Raw genomic sequence first — 16,843 nt, 5'->3', positions numbered from 1 at the left:
TCTCGGCTTCACACCCCCTGCCAGGACACCGCTCTGCAACCAGCCTTGATCAGCAGCTGACTGCTAATCTGAAAGAAAGAAAAGTAATGGCATTGCTACACAAATACTATAATTATTTGGGTATGATAAGTTTTTCTCCTACATTACAGGCTTAATGCTCTGTACTACATTTGTGTTAGTGTTACGTATAGGTAGAGAGAGCAGAAGTTAGCAGCGAGGCGAGGAAATCCTTCAGTGGACGCTGGTGCTCTGCTCTGTGTACACGCTCTGGGAGGGACCAGCTGGGATCCATACTTGATATATAGGGACCGATAACAATACTATACATGGAATTGCATCCAGGCGGCAGCTCATTGCCAAATCCATTCATCCGAAACAGCAAAGAATGCGGCATTTAAAAAAAGAAAAAACAAAAAAGGAAGACGAAAACCCCGCACCCCTTTCAATCACTTCTCGCATTATTTGTCTCCTGCGTGGTTTCCAGACGAGGAAGCCGCCGGGCTCCTCTCGTGGCGCTGGGCGCCGGCTTCCCGCCTTACCTCCAGCGCTTCCACAGCCTTAGGCCCCGCCCGCCGCCGAGCCCGCCCCGCGCCTTCAGTTTCGATTCCTCCGAAGCCCGGCCGGGCGGCGGTCGCGGAGTCTCACTCCGTCCCGTCCCGTCCTGTCGCGGCCGGCCGAGGCGAAGGGGGAACGATGGGCGACCCGGCGGTGTGCTGCTTCCTCACCAAGACCCTGTGCGCCCAGGGCGGGCAGCTGGGGCTGCCGGAGCTCCGGCAGCACGTCGGTCTCTCGGCGCAGCAGCTGGAGGAGACGCTGTCGGCGGCCGGTCCCCAGCGGTTCCTGGTGCTGCAGGACGGCGGCGACGCGAGGGTCCTGGCCCTGTCGCCCGTGCGGCTCTGCGTCCTCAAGGAGTGCGGGGGCTGCGCACGGCTGCACCTCTGCAAGCTCCACCTCATGGGCAGGTGCAACCTGGGGCCCAGGTGAGCGCGGGGGGACGGCGGGGCGCGGGCAGCCGTTGGCGCCGGCCGCCCTCGCGGAGGGGAGGGGGGCACCCCCCACACGCCCCCGACCCCCCCCCCACACACCCCCGACCCCCCGGGCTTCTCCCCGGAACCGGCCGCCGTCGGGACTGGCCCCGGGGCGGCTCAGCGGCAGCCTGAGGCCGCTCCCGTCCCTCGGCTGTGCCGGCCGGCCTGCTCCGCCGGGGGTGCCGCTCCTGCCCCGGCTCCCTGCGGGAGGAGAAGCCCAGTCCCCCCGTCGGGTACAGCCTCGTACCGGGCGTTTCGTGCTCGCGAAGGACTCGTTTGCTCTTCTCGCTGGTTCGGTAAAAACCCGGAGTGACCGCGGTAGGTTGCAGTTTTCTGAAGCCTCGTTTTCTTTGTCAGTATTACGATTTTTTCTTAAAGCCGCTTGTTTGCCACCTCCACCCCTCAGCCCACTGGCATCTGGATGAAATAGTTTACAAATATTTCCCTACGTAAAAAAACCCAAAGTGTTAGCATGCCATCTGGTTTTAATCTAGAAAGTTACAAGCACTTAGTTTTGCTCGAAGTCACTGCTCCACTTACAGCCCTTTGTGCAAGAGGCGGTGTTTGATTTCCCATGTACAGCGGTCCCGTTTTCTGGAAGTACAGAGGACTCACAGGAAGGGTAGGCCTGGCAGCCTCTCTAGGCACAGCTCGGCCAAAGGTGGTACCTAGTTTAAAAAAAAAATGATAAAGGAAACCAAAACCAAATAAAGAAATGAAACCCAGAAGCTGTTTTCAGTGACAATCAGTGGCAACAGTGAGCTCTGATGGAAGAGTTTGCAGTGTAATCCCCCAAGCCCCAGGCCTTGCCCTGTTGCAGTGTTAGTAACATGCTAATATCCCACCAGATTCTTCCTCTTCTGCCCCAGGAAAGTAGCTCGTTGTGTGCTCGGATTCAAAGAGGATGGAGGCGAAAGTACCATCTCAGAATGGTACTAGCAAAGTATTAGGATGCTAACATTTTCTTACTGTTTCTCACTTTACTGATGGTACGATAAGCTTTCATGTGATTCACTGGTAGAAATACCTTCAAGTGCATACGGGCACTCGCACTGGATGACTCCGTGTGAACTAAAACGTGCAGTGATGTGATTCCCTTTGTAACGATAAACCATTCTGTCCTCTCAATAGGACTAAGTATTTAAAATCACCTTTGTATGTGTTAATAATTAATAAGAGTATGCCTTTCGTGGAGGGAGGTTGATTAAAATGAAGGGGCAAAAATACTGCTAGGTGGAGCACATGGATCAAGACAGAGAATATTTTTTAACTGATAAGATAAAAATCTAGCTGTCCTGGTTTCAGCTGGAATAGAGTTAATTTTCCTCCTAGTAGCTGGTACAGCGCTGTGTTTTAGAATGAGAATAATGTGATAACACATTGATGTTTTAGTTGTTGCTAAGCAGTGCTTATATTAAGTCAAGGACTTTTCAGCTTCCCATGCTCTGCCAGTGAGGAGGTGCACAGCCGGGAGGGAGGGAGCATAGCCAGGACAGCTGACCCAAACTGGCCAAAGGGCTATTCCATACCGTATGACGTCATGCTCAGTATATAAACGGGGGGAGTTGGCCGGGGGGCAGCAGTCGCTGCTTGGGGACAGACTGGACATCGGTCAGCAGGTGGTGAGTGGTTGTATCACTTGTTTTTCCTAGGTTTTGTTTCTCTTTCTCTTTTTTGTTGTTTTCCTTTTCATTACAATTTTTTTTATTATTATTATTTTTATTTTATTTCAATCGTTAAACTGTTCTTATCTCAACCCATGAGTTTTCTTACTTTTGCCCTTCCGATTCTCTCCCCCATCCCACTGGGTGGTGGGGAGGTGAGCGAGCAGCTGTGTGGTGCTTGGTTGCCAACTGGGGTTAAACCACAACACTAGCCTTGCTTCCAGATCTTGCATCCTTTTTGATTTAGATGTTTTTGAAAGAAAAATGTCTGTACAAATTACTGGGGTCCTCCTATTTAGTGGAATCAGGATTTTAGTCCAGTTAAATCTGTTTTTAACTTGTGTCTCGCAAGTAACTTTTCACTGCTTTTTTTCTAAATGTGTTATTAAACTCAGCTGATTGAAACAGTCCACAAATACAGTGATAATCAACCTTTGACTTAGAAATATGTACTCAAGTGATGTAGCTCACTATGTGACTGTCACGGGAATCTGGAGTTAACTGTGGAGGAACGCTGGTGATGGCTCCCACCTCAAATAGTCTCTAGCTCTCCTACCTTCATAGCCATTAATTGAGTGTCTATAGAGTCTAGTATCCTTAGAAGATTGTTTCTCAGGACCAAAGATGGCACACTTCTGCCCTTCAGACTTCACATTCTTATTTATTTGCTTACAAAGCAATGTGTCCAGCAGGTGGTGGGGGTCAGGGGCAAAATGTCTACACGAGGGTCTGCACAGAAGGATTGGATCAGGCACAGCATGAGATAAAAAAGCTTTCACGAGGAGAGTTTCAGGAGTTAACTGGAGGCTAAAAGGATAATAGGAACAGAGACTTGAGTGGTAGATTAACAGCTACTTTTATTGGTTGAGTATGTCTACTCTTAAGGCTGTATCAAATCATGCTTTTGAAGAGCAAGACATAAGGAAGCTATATTTTACTTAATTGAATTAATGCACAAGTTGATTATGTTTCTCCTCTTATTATTGATTTGCAGTATCTTTTCAAATAGATGCAAAAAAAAGGCAATCTTTCTCACTCTGTAGTTTATACTCACTTGAGACATTTCTCTTGGGTTAGTAAGTGGCACCAGCATCTTTGTTATTGTCCTTTAGTCGCTTCTTTATCCAAAACTCAGAAGTTAATGAACTTTATTGGAATTTTTTCTTTTTTTAACTTCCCAGACAGCAAAAATAACAAATTGTGTTGTTTTCAACTTCATTATCTCTTTGTTTTGCACTCTCAGACTTTTGCATCTTTCTTTACATGCCACCGCTGAGACAACAAACTTTTACCTTCACAAAATCAAGGGTGTTGCAACTTCCGCTGTTGTTGATGTATTCCTCTAAAATTAGCTTTCCCTCCAGCTGTTCAGATCGTGTGATTTGATTTGCCTCTTACTGGAGTGGAAGAAAGTGTGGGGTAGACAGACTTACCTTCAAATCTGTGCTGCTGGCTTTCTTAGAAGTGGTCTGGCCACATCCATGTTTAAAATGGGGATAATAATGCCACTGTATTTCACAGAGTTATGCTGTTTGGTCCATTCTGTACCTAACTACAGAGACCATCTAAATGTTCACAGAGACTTTTGCCAAACTGCCTTTCTCTCCCTGACTTTTCCCAAGCTCAGTGTTATCTGAGGTTCTTCTTTAAATCAACTTGACTGAAAAAGTAAACATTGATATTTCTGTGTATTTTCTTGCAGATCTTGTAAGTACTCGCATGACATCACCAATGCTGAGAACAAAAAAGTTCTAAAGACTCATGAGTTGTCTGGCCTCGATGAGAATGAGCTGCGAGTCCTGCTTCTCCAAAATGACCCTTTCCTCCTCCCTGATGTGAGTTGTACTGATTTCTTAAAAGAAGCTTTTATTAATTAGGAATGGGAGAGGGTAAGAGAGAAGGTGGAGGTCTGATCTCAATTTCAAGCTGTTAAGATATGTAACAGAAATATTAAGATTAGTCTGAATGAAGTATGAATGGGAATGGCTGTGTGTGAAAGCACCAGAAGAAACAATATGGAGCAAGGGTTATGAAAGTGCCGTGTACTTATAACAAAAAAAAAATAACAGCAATTAAACTGTTAAACACTAAGGAGTGTGTTGCTTACATAAATACCAGAAGGTTTGCACCTTGGTAAGGCCATGTCATCTGCGACTTGTCAGCAGAAGACCTGCCCTCTGACAGCAGGAAGCGGACAGCAAGGATACAGCCTGTTTTGCGTGCTGTTCGTGTTGTCCCAACAGGATAGCCATAAAGTTACTCAAAACAAGCAAATAAAAAAAGTCAACAACTTCACCAGAGATTTACAGACGGCGAGGTAAGCAAGACAGAGGTGAAAGATCACAATAATTGTACATGCTTACAGGATAAAAGGCCTGACCAAAACCCGTTTGTTGGCTCTTCTCCAAGAGATGATGGAGACTAGGAAGCGAGGGCCCCTTTCCTTTTCCAGCCTATGTGGGCCTCCACATTTTGATGCTTTAGGGTATAGGGGAGTGAGAAAAATCTATGAGAAAATGACCAAATAACTGCAGTCAGTTTTATGTAAAATCTGCCCCTTCCAAAGCACACTGAGTTTTTGTACACTAATTTTCTACGAAGCAGCCTTTGTCCAGTTTGTATGCAAATCATTGATTTTGTTAAATTTGGCTGAACGATCCATTCTGGTTCTGCATGTGTGTATAAGGGCAGTGCTATCTTCAAGCTGTTTCAAAGCCAAGAATATCCTGTTCTGGCTACAGTTGCTCCTGGTTAAGAAATTACCAGAGTACTACCTGTTACCCTTGTCTTTTGGAGGTTATAATCTCCACAGATCTGTTGGTATAACAGTTCTATTGTTTTCTTATTCCCTGCTGTGACAGTGCTGGGCTTTGACAAAATAAGTTGTTGTTGTTGTTTGGGTTTTTTGTAGTGTTTTAAAATATGTTGTGCTGGCAGATTCAAGGAGCATGGTGGTGATGAGCAAGGAGGTTTAATAATATCTTTGACCCGCTCAGCTGCATCTAAAACTTAAGTGTTTCTTGTTTAATTACTCCCAGCAATGAGCAGATAGTAGCAATGATCATTGATTGGTATTACTCTTAAACTCTTATCTATAGATCTGTTCAGCCCTCACCACTTGCAGGCATCATTAATTACTTCTAATTGAGCACCTTAACTCCTTTTATGGAGTAAAATAGTGGTAACAACAGAAAACTGATCAATGGAGGCCATTCATAAAACTGAGAGCTGGGGAAAAGGGTGAGAAAGCCAGCTTGGCTTTTTCTTGTTTAGAAATGCTGACTGGCTGTGTGTGTGCTGACAAATAGCAATGTGTGAAGCTCTCAAGCAAGAGGAAACTTTGGTCTTCTGTGACGTGAACTGGGGTGCAGGGTAAGAAAAACACAACAGCACCCCAAAATCAGGGGGTTTTACACTTACCCTCACCTTTTCTCTGGCTCTCCTTTTTTTTGTTTCTTGGCAAATGCAAGGGGCAGTGTGCTTTCTTGATGTAGCTAATTAGTGGATTCCCTGTTTAGCTGAGGCAGCACTTTGTTCTGGTTTGGTAGTTTATTCTGATGCTCCCGTGTAAAAATTCTGTCTGGCATACTAACATCATTTTTTAATGCATTTTCCTCTAGATGCTCTACAAAATCACCCTCAACCAGATTCAGTGTCTTTAAATCTCTGGGAGCTTCACTTTGTAACTTAAGTGGCTGGTATTACCTACCACTACCCTAAAGTGATATTTTGCGTAATGGGTGCTCCATACAAAATGTTTGTATTTTTAGTACTCTCTCAACTTTTACCCAATTCTGTATTTTAGTTGCCCTTTTTTTTTCCTCCTACTCTCTTGAGCAGGAACATGCAAGCATGAAAGCAATTCCTATGCTCTGGCCCCCAAAACCAGTGTCTGACATAAGTCTTATGCTTTTTTTGCTAGTTCTTAAACCAGCTTCAGGCTGTGTGACAAACTGTGCTCTCTATGCTTCTGGTTTTGATTAGCAGTATTCCTGGAGGAGAAAGTTTCTAGACAGGAGAGGATATTGAAGTTAAGGGGGAAAGACTGATTTGGGGAAAGACCTATTAAGAAAGCAGTGATTTTAAGTTTTTCTAGAAACATCCAGCGAACTATGTTACCCCTTTGAACCAAGGGACTATTGTATAAGTTTATATCACAGCCCTTAGTTTGTGCTTGATTGTCTGTCTCTGGTGGATGTTGGACTAACTGTTTCCAGCTCAGTAACTTGAACAGTTATCTTCACTTGGAGGGATGGAAAAACAAGCTGCATATTTAAAGTCTTAACTTATTTTTCTTGTTATGTAGGCACTTGGGTGAGGCACGTACATTTTAGATGAAGGTAACACTGAGTGGTATTGGGCCCCCAAAATAGAGCAACATTCTTCAACTGAGGAAGACCATCTCTTGGCAGTGGTGTAAGATTGGAGTTCTTTAGTGACTGAAGTTGCAGAGCATCTCCCACAAGACTGTTTGTCATTACATAGCACTTACATATGTTCTTGATACATAGATCTTAGAGTGCTCTGTAGACAATAAGTCACTATCTCTTCATTATAATGTCTTCCACAGCGGCCCACTACATTAGCTGAAAATAGTCCAAAATTAATTTTCCAAAATTTATTTTCTCAGTACAAGAGAGTGATGGAGCTACTGGAAGGAGTTCAGCAAAGAGCCACTAAGATGATGAAGGGACTGGAACATCTCTCACATGAGGGCAGGCTGAGAGACCTGGGACTGTTTAGCCTGGAGAAGTGAAGGTTCAGGGGATCTCACTGATGTTTACAAACACCTGAAGAGGAGGGTGTAAAGAGGACAGAGCTGGGCTCTTTTCAGTGATGCTCAGTGACAGGACCAGAGGTGATGGGCACAAACTGAAACACAGGAGGTTCCCTCTGAACATCAGGAAATGCTTTTTTACTGTGAAGGTGACTGAGAGCACTGGCACAGGTTGCCCAGAGAGGTTGCGGAGTCTCCCCCCTTGGAGACATTCAACAACTGTCTGGACGCAGTCCTGGGCAACCAGCTGTAGGTGGCCCTGCAGGGGAATCTCTACTCAGGCACCTGGAGCACCTCCTACCCTTCCTTCTTCTCACCTTGCTGTCTGCAGGGCTGTTTCTCACACTTTCCCCACCCCACTCCCCCTCACTACTGTGCAGCGTTTTGCTCTTTCCTAAATATGTTTTCCCAGAGTTGCCACCAGCTTGGCTGACAGGCTCAGCTGTGTCCTGCAGTGGGTCTGTTGGAGCCAGCTGTGTCCAGCATGGAGCAGCCCCTGGCTTCTTCTCACAGAGGCCACCCCTGCTGCCAGCATCTTGCATGGGCGCCCAACAGATAGTAACACCACTGACAACATTTTGTGATGCAGCTGAGCTTAAATATGTAAATAATAGCCATAATTGCAAGGTGGTAAATGGAAAGTTGTGATATAGTTGTGCAAACAGGGTGCAGGAAAACATGTAGAAGTACAAGCTGCAAGGTATCTGGTAAAACTAAAATCCTGCAGAGCAGGCAGGAAGGGTATGCGATGGAAGCAAAACAATCCAGTAGAACAAGCAAAACCTGAACAAGTACAGATCCCAAAAATAAGATGTCAAAAGCAAATGAGAGCATTCTTTGGGGTGTTAGGTGTAGAAAAGCATAAAGCATCCACAATGACAGAGGGAAGATGGGGAGGAAAGAAGACAACCCCCTTTGGTTTCTGCTTCCCTCAGGGGGTAAGAACCATTAAGGGTAGTAGCCATCAGTGCTCACTGAAATTCAGTTCCGTGCCTTTGTATGCTCCCAGCTAATTTAGAGTAAGTTTGTGAAGGCTAATTGTTCTGTATATGACACTGACTGATGGCAATAAGGAACTTGCCTTTGGCAATGGGTATTGTTAATTTCTATGAATCGAGTAAAGAGTTGTTTTGCAGTTGAAACTGGCCTGATTTCTCAGTCTTTTAAACACTGCCATCCCAGCAATCTCTAATTCCCTAGTTGATATATAAATCTATATATATTCAGTTGCACGCAGCATAAAAACTGTCTCTGTTGCTTGGAACAGGGGTTGGGAGGAGATCCATGACAGTTCTGGTGTGATGTTGGGGCTGTCTGCCAGACTGGGTGTCTTCCTCAAAGCAGCTTTCTTGTTATGGGCTGCTCCTCTGTGCTGCAGGAGTGGAAGTGTTGCTGTGGTGCTTGGTGGGCAATAGGAAGAAGTTTTTGGTCTGTGACTTGTTCCCTGGGTCCAATTAACTGCATATCTCTTTTTTTGCTGAGCAGAGGAATAAAGAAGTGCATTGCTTTTTCCATATGTACTCTAATCTCAAAGCATTCTTATCATTTTTAGATGCCCAGGTCTTCAATGCAGAATAAGCTTTACAAATAGGAATTGCAAATGCAGTTTCAGCTCCATGAAATAATACCTCATTTGTCACAGTATATATGTTTTTGTGGATATACTTGTTCTTTGTTCTTCGTTATGTTTTTGTTTGGGTTTTTTTTGTTTTGTTTTGCTTTTTAATAGAATAACTGTAAAACAGTTGTTATGTAACTGTCTTCCTTAGAAGTGCAAAAAATAATGCTTGTTGGATTGGCTTTTCTTTTTCTTGGAAAAAATTTCTGCATAACTTCAAAACGGAATATGCATGAGTCAGCTGAAAATGCCTGCTCTTCCATGCAAGAAATCTGTCCAGATTAAAGAAGTCACAATGAACACATGCTTTTTAGTCACAGTTTTTCTGCTGTTAAAGCTGCATGCTTATAGAACAAAGAAAAAAATTACTGATTCTAATGTGCTTTTCCATTTCATATTTTATCTATGCTCCCCACTACTAGGTCTGCTACTCTTACAACAGAAAGGATGGTACCTGCAGCCAGCAAAACAACTGCAACAAGCTTCATATTTGTCGACACTTTCTCCAAGGGGAATGTAGATTTTTGCCATGCAAGAGGTCCCATAACCTCTTGGATACCCATGCATTGAGAGTGTTGGAAACTGGAGGCATTGATGCGAACACAGCTTCAAATGTCCAGACTATATATAATCACAAGCATGTGGAATTCAACAAACACCTGAAGAAGGGGAAAAGTAAGTTGTAAGAAACACTGAGTTTAAATAGGATTCTGAGTTTGATAGGAGTAGAAGCCGTTCTTGCCTCACATCACAGCTAAACCCCATCATCCTTTCTGTGCTTTCAGTACACAACCACAAACCAAGAGAAAATTTATTGAAGAAAACGGCAGGTATAAGGAGGGTACCTTTGCAAACAGTGGGCTCCACACTGCATATGCCACCTTCAGAAGGTAAATATCTAGATAAGTATCAACTGCTTCCATGTGGAATCAGCTTTCCGATTTTCCCTTTTACAACATGTACATATTTTTTTCCCTCCTCACATTGATCTGCTTTCAGGAATGGAGTAAGTCATGGCCGAGTTGTGTGGGAGGGAGAGCTGCATTACTGTTGCCTAAAATACTGCATGCAAAATTGCTATTGAGTGGCTGCTGATAACAGACTAGCTGGGATTTGTAACTGTTATTGCTGATCTGTTATATCAGCAGTGGAGTGCTGGTGGAAAATTATATTTGTGATGGACATAATTGTCAACACACAAATTGGGATGTTGCCAGCTAGCTGAGGTTCTGGTCCAGCAGTGCTGATCATTCACTCTTCTGATGCAGGTCCCAGTAACAGTGTACCTGCTCAGGGACAACACCAGTTGCCAACAGGAGCTGGAGGTAAAGAAGAAGGTATGGATTGTTTCTAACCCTCCAGTCTTGAGATCAGTGGTTCTCATTGGGATTTGGTTTCACACAGCCCTACAGCTCCCTGTGGTAGTCAGTGCAGCTTATGTGCTTACCCTACTGTATGCTGAAAGCCATAGTACTGGACGGCCTGGAGAGGAGTCTTGAGATTTCTGCCCAAGCATTGTGCAGCACAATGGGGAGTAGTCTGGGATTGATCTCTGTACTGTTCTGGACACATTGCTTCCTTCCTGGGAAGGATGCAGAAGTTGTATCTGTGCATGTGATATCTTTCCGTGCCTTCTGTCCCCAGGAAATGGATATAGCTTTGTCAGTAGAGTGGTTGTCTTGATATACCTTCCAGTGAGTGAATAGGAACTCATAAATCTCCTGTCCTCCTGGGCAGAGGGCCTTGGCTTTAAAGCCTGTCAGAGACCAATACTCTCTGAACAGGTTCTTTTAGATATTCCATGCATGGAGAGTGTAATGTTGTCACGGTTTAACTGCAGCCAGCAACTAAGCACCACAGAGCTGCTTGCTCACTCCCTCCCTGGTGGGATAGGGGAGAGAATTGGAAGAGTAAAAGTGAGAAAACTCATGGGTTGAGATAAAGACAGTTTAATAGGTAAAGCAAAAGCCACGCATGCAAGCAAAGCAAAACAAGAAATTAATTCACTACTTCCCATGGGCAGGCAGGTGTTCAGCCATCTCCAGGAAAGCAGGGCTCCATCGCACGTAACAGTTGCTTGGGAAGACAAACACCGTCACTCTGAACGTCCCACCCTTCCTCCTTCTTCCCCCAGCTTTATATGCTGAGCATGATGTCATACGCTGTGGAATAGCCCTTTGGTCAGTTGGGGTCAGCTGTGCCAGCCGTGTCCCCTCCCAGTTTCTTGTGCACCCCCAGTCTACTCGCTGGTGGGGTGGTGTGAGAAGCAGAAGAGGCCTTGTCTGTGTGTAAGCGCTGCTCAGCAGTAATGAAGACATCCCTGTGTTATCAACACTGTTTCCAGCAGAAATCCAAAACATAGCCCCATACTAGCTACTATGAAGAAAATTAACTCTATCCCAGCCAAAACCAGCACAAATGTTTAATATCAAATTTTCTTATTTGAAGATAGTTGATGTTACATGGGTGTTGGGGGTTAACCCTGGTGGGCAGCTAGGCACCACACAGCCATTCGCTTGCTTCCCCCTGACCCCCAATGGGACAGAGGAAGAGGAAAAAAAGAATAAAAGCAAGAAAACTTGGGGGTCGACATGGGGAAAAAAAGCAAAGGGTAAGTGCAAGAAGAAAACAAACAAACGAAAAGTGATGCAAAGGGAATCATTCGCCACCTCCCACGGATAGGCTCATGCCCAGCCAGTTCTTGAGCAAAAGATGGCTAACCCTCCTAAAACTCCCTCTTTTCCCTTTTATTGCTGAGCATAATGTTATATGGTATGGAATATTTCTTTGGTTAGTTTGGGTCCTCTGCCTGGTTGTGTCCCCTCCCAACCTGTTGTGCACTCCCCAATCTATTCCTTGGGGGGCAGAGTCAGACACAGAGAAAGCCTTGATGCTGTGCAGACACTGTTGAGCAAAAGCGAGGGCATCAGTGTGTTATCTGTATTGGTTTGGTCAAAAATCTAAAACACAGCATCATATGAGCTGCTATGAAGAAAATTAACTGTATCCTAGCCAGGCCCAGTACAATGAGATTTCTGATGTAGTGAAGTGATACAAAATACACTGAAAACACAACACAAATGTTAAGTTATGCTTACCAAAACATAGCAATTGCAATACATGGTTCAATCACAATACCAATGTGATTCCCATTAGGTCTGTATAATATGCTCACTGTCACGATGCTGTCCTCAATCTCCAGGAAGAAATAAGTGGGTTGAAGCCAGCTCAAGCCTGTTGCTCTCTTTGAAATTCTTTTGATAGTTGTTTAGTTTTTATACTCTATGTTGGCCTGAGTCCTGTATTCACTCCCCCCATGCTGGTCTGGCTAACTCGAGGAAAAAGCATTTATACCACCAGCTGATCCACTCAGCTGACATAGCCATTTATCTACAAAAAAGGCCACCCTCTGGTCCCCTTTGTGTTGAGACAAAGTCAGCTTCTTTGCAATAGCTGTGGTCAGTCATACCTTGTGTTACTCTGAGCTTCATGACATCGCCTTCACCCATCCCCACTGAGCCTTCTTCCGTGGTAGGGGTTTATTGGTCAGTCACAAAGCCCTAAGTCATGCCGTGGGCTGTACAGGGAATAGTCAGATCCTGAAAGTGCTTGACTTGGCTACTGCAGTCAAATCTTTGTTATTTCTGGGATGAAATACCAATTGCAACGTCTTTCTCTTAGAGTTGTATTTTGGTAGGGGCAAATAACGACTCATTCTTTCCTGTAGATAAAAAAGACAATTCCTCTGCTAAAGCTTCGAAGGACAACAAAGAAGATAAGTGTGATGAGCTATGCGTGTTCTATGTCTGGAAGTACTGCAAACTTAGAGGTAAGCTTTATAGAAAGTAATATTACCTTAGGAGAGCAGCGTCTGCAGAGGCACTCCTTGCTCAATGGCTCGGACTAGCGGTGGCATATGGAGTGGCAGTGGCAATTGTGCCTTCGCACTCATTCTCTTTGTTTCCAAGTCACTAATAAACACTGTCAGAATTACGAACACAATCAGAGGAAAGTCAAGTGGATATACTTAAACCCTTTCTCCTCTAGATGATCCATCTATGGCCTATTTCAGTCCTGTTGATGGTGGCAGGCTTTGGGTATGTTTCTGCGGCAAAAACCCTTCAAGTGTTAAATGTTACACTTTCTGTAACTATTAGATCAATTTAAGAGCTGGCCTTATGTTGTCATCACTGACAACTGGTAACAATATGTCATCCTTTATTCCTGCTGTATCCTATGTACATCAGATAATAGCCATATTCTCCCCCATTAAGTCCTTTAAAAAGTGATCTGAGGTGTTACAACATCTTAAGAAAACACTATAGTTGTACCAGCTAAGCTAAAGATAAATCTAGTCCATCGTCTATCTGGCAGCGGCCAATAACAGGGGTCTGCGTGAAAATACAAGTATAAACAGTTGTTTTCGGGGGCTGTCCCTGAACAGTTGCCTAACCCTCAGGTTAGGCTCTTCCTTGGTTATGAGGAGGTACCATGGGATCTTCTTTCAGGGAACTTGTCCAGTCACTTTCTAAAGGACTACTTTTCTGACCTCCTGGTCTTGGTAAAAGATCCACTTAAATTCGATCAGACTATGTTTGTTTTCGCTTAGGATGTGGACAATAAGTTGCCTGATAACTGTTTGCTCTGAGATATTTGTGTGTATTTAGCATTTCTGTAGTGGGTTTGTGTTCTGGTAAAGATGCAGTTCTCCCATCAGAAGCTCTTTTTCTGAGAGGCAGATGAGTAAGTTACTTCAGGGCTTGATAATACCTATTCTTAAACATGACTTTGAAGAGAGACAGTACTTTAAAAAATAAATTCTTTTATGGGTATTTTATGGATCCTAGAAATGAAATCTGGCCAAGAGAGACGAAGTATGGTTTTGTCTACAGCTTTTCAAGTTAATTTAAGCACAGTGCTTTCAAGACAGGGTGCACTCCGACCCTGTTAACAAAAAGAAGGAAGAAAGGAGTGAGTGACACTGTTGTCTTCATAACTGGGGTTAGTTTCTGTATGTTCTCTGGTCAGATACATCAGGGGTCAGGAATGGCGAAACTCCTTTTGGCTTTGTCCGTGCAGCAGCTACTCCAGCCTTGTATCACATTTGTCAGACTCTCTGCTTCTTTAGGACCAGGCTTGAGGCTTAAGTTTATGAACTTTTGGACCTGCATAATGTGAATGGTGTACCCATGTGCTAGCTGTGGAGGTTGGGCTCAAAGCAGCTATACTGTCACCACCAAATAGCTAAACTCAAGTAACAGCTGGAGAGTTAGTGTGCTTTGCCATGCCACGTTTGGCTCAAAAGTTGTAAATAAGAGGTTTGGTCCGTACTCGGATGTGGAGTGTACATCACCTTCCCCCAGTAGGGAGGCCTGGAGGTCAGCCTCTGTCTGTATCCAGCAGCATGTGCTCATGCAGGGGTGTTAAGCAGGGCTGAATGCAAACATGCAGACATACATGCATTGAAAACATAGATGATTTTAAAAAACCCCAAAAGAGTATAGTGAAGAGTATATAGCACTGCTGCAGGTCTTGCATGCAAGGCAGTTAGAAGTTGCTGCTTCCTGTTTTCTGCGAAGCGAAGCCACAATTCCAACAGTGCCTAGCAGTCTTGTTAGTAGGGCAGTGTGCTACCTGTTCAGGAGTGAGTGCAGGGTCCCTCCTGGGGGATGTTCTGTGGAGTATTGCAGTCCTTTATGCTGCCTCATTCGTTGGGCTGGACCTAAAAGAAAACATTCAGGCCTTGGTAACCACCCCATAAGCTCTAAGGGACTAAGGGAAAGAGAGAACCAAATATATCAGAGTGCTTATGTGATGTGTAGACGAGACTTTTTACAGCTGAGAAACATGGTGGTGTGACACACACACACACACACACGCTTCCTATCTGTGGCACTGCTCTCCCAGCTGCCAATGTCCTGTCTCAGCAAAGGGAAGGTTGTGGTTTCTTTGAAATATATTTGGCAGTATGAGGAGCTTATGTTGCTTTTCTAGATAAGACTGGAGAAACACACACCCCTATTGTTCAAACATATTTCTATTTTCAGAACTCTGTCTTTATTGCTCATACCAAAGCCCAGGAGATAAAGCCAGAGTGTAAAAAATGCTTGTTCCTTTTTTTTTTTCTTGTCTTGCTCTCTGTGTTATGACTGCAGAGCTCTTGACTATGTCTGATCTCATTACAGATAAATGCAGATTTCTTCATTACCATTTGCCATATCGATGGCAAGTATATGATGGGGTCAAGTGGAATGACCTTTCCATGATGGAGGAAATTGAAAAGGCCTATTGTGACCCAAAAAACAACAGGTATAATGATGCTGGGCTGCTTGCTTAGAGTACTGTGGTTGAGCCCCTGAGGAAAAACTCTTGTTTTCTTCCTAAAGATGCCTGACTTTCATAACTTCTGATTACTGAGCTTCTCAGAATCTGGGAGGATGTACAAATGAGACTTTCTTTTTAAAAATAAGAGTAAAAGTGATTGCATAGAAATATCGCCCCATTTTTGTCATCTTAACACAACAGTATCTTGTATTTAAAACTCTATACAGGGTAAAAAGAGGTGGGTGGAATTTAGTGCTTAGAATACTAGTATTTCAGATAATTAATCATAATTTATTTATAATAATTAAGTTGGACCTTTTAACAGCAGTTCAGAGCTGGTCCTTCTCTATGGCTATTCCTTTCCTAATGCAGCTAGTATCTATAGTAATAATATAATATAATAATATCTATAACTTGCCTAGAGGAGTTTTATTAAATGCCCTTTGTGTAAGCAGTGCATTTTTTTTTTTTAAGAGAGTGCATTTTCCCTTTAACTCCTTTCTGAAAGCCCCACTGTAAGCCACCTGGATTTGTAGGGGACCCCAAGCTTGGCCTCAATAAAATGGTATAGTCGTTTTGGCCCATACCTCTTCAGACAGCAGATGATTTTGATTTGCAGCTTGACTAGGCTGCTGGATGGTGCAAATCACAAACAAGATTCCCAAGGGGAGGCTGCTTTCAAAGCCTTTCTGCCTGAGAGTTAATTTTTCAAGCCTCCCAGGAGTAAAAGGCCATGTGGCTCCAGTGATGAATGCTATTTACAGAACTCACAGCTGTGATTGCATCCTCTGTAACCACAGAAAAAGAACAAAGTTGATAAGCTGCAGGTGTTTGCTGGCAAACTCAGGAACGTACTTAAGAACTTCTATTTTTGTACTGAGAAAAACTGTAACCATGCTTATTTATTGCAGAAACACCTTTTGCCACATTGTACATGTAGTCCCAGACTGTCTGTAAAGCTGGCAGTGCAACATCTGGCTAGCGATTGAGATGGCATTCAGTGTCTCACAGGCCATAGTTCACTTCTGAAGACTAGAAACAGTTTTCAGAGCTGCCATGTATGCTGTGGGAAATACTCTTATTTCAGGCCTAATTGAGTTCAGGCAGTCGCATTATATTAAAGAAAATTGCACCAGCTTAAACTGGGGACTAGAGGATAAAATGCATACTGTTAACTATAATAAACCTGAATTTGTCCTTACAGCATGGCAGATAAGAACATTAATTTCCAGACAATGACCTGCTGTTCTTCTTCACTTCGACGCCTCTCTACACCATCATCAGTCACAAAACCCACATTTGTATTGACCACGCAGTGGATTTGGTATTGGCAGAATGACCAAGGCCAGTGGATTGAATATGGACAACAGGTGTGTCTACATCCTGTGCTTTGAATCGGTTCTGAAGAAATGTGTGGAGCCTTTTCCCCCCA

The 16,843-nt window shown here is 43.9% G+C and overlaps 1 protein-coding gene across 1 annotated transcript in view; it reads left to right on the top strand.

Moving 5' to 3' along the window:
- Positions 1-543: 543 nt before the first annotated feature.
- Positions 544-16,843, top strand: part of LOC140658321 (protein mono-ADP-ribosyltransferase PARP12-like) — a 28,721-nt gene continuing 12,421 nt past the window's right edge. The window contains exons 1-8 of the mRNA XM_072876559.1: positions 544-980; positions 4,395-4,527; positions 9,510-9,762; positions 9,873-9,977; positions 10,356-10,424; positions 12,815-12,916; positions 15,273-15,396; positions 16,616-16,781. Coding sequence (XP_072732660.1) covers positions 694-980; positions 4,395-4,527; positions 9,510-9,762; positions 9,873-9,977; positions 10,356-10,424; positions 12,815-12,916; positions 15,273-15,396; positions 16,616-16,781 — 1,239 coding nt within the window. The 5' untranslated portion in view covers positions 544-693. The remainder of the gene's footprint in view (positions 981-4,394; positions 4,528-9,509; positions 9,763-9,872; positions 9,978-10,355; positions 10,425-12,814; positions 12,917-15,272; positions 15,397-16,615; positions 16,782-16,843) is intronic.

The sequence above is a fragment of the Ciconia boyciana genome, chromosome 1, assembly GCF_034638445.1.
Source record: "Ciconia boyciana chromosome 1, ASM3463844v1, whole genome shotgun sequence".
NCBI classification, from domain to species: domain Eukaryota; kingdom Metazoa; phylum Chordata; class Aves; order Ciconiiformes; family Ciconiidae; genus Ciconia; species Ciconia boyciana.
This window is presented reverse-complemented; position numbering and strand designations above follow the sequence as displayed.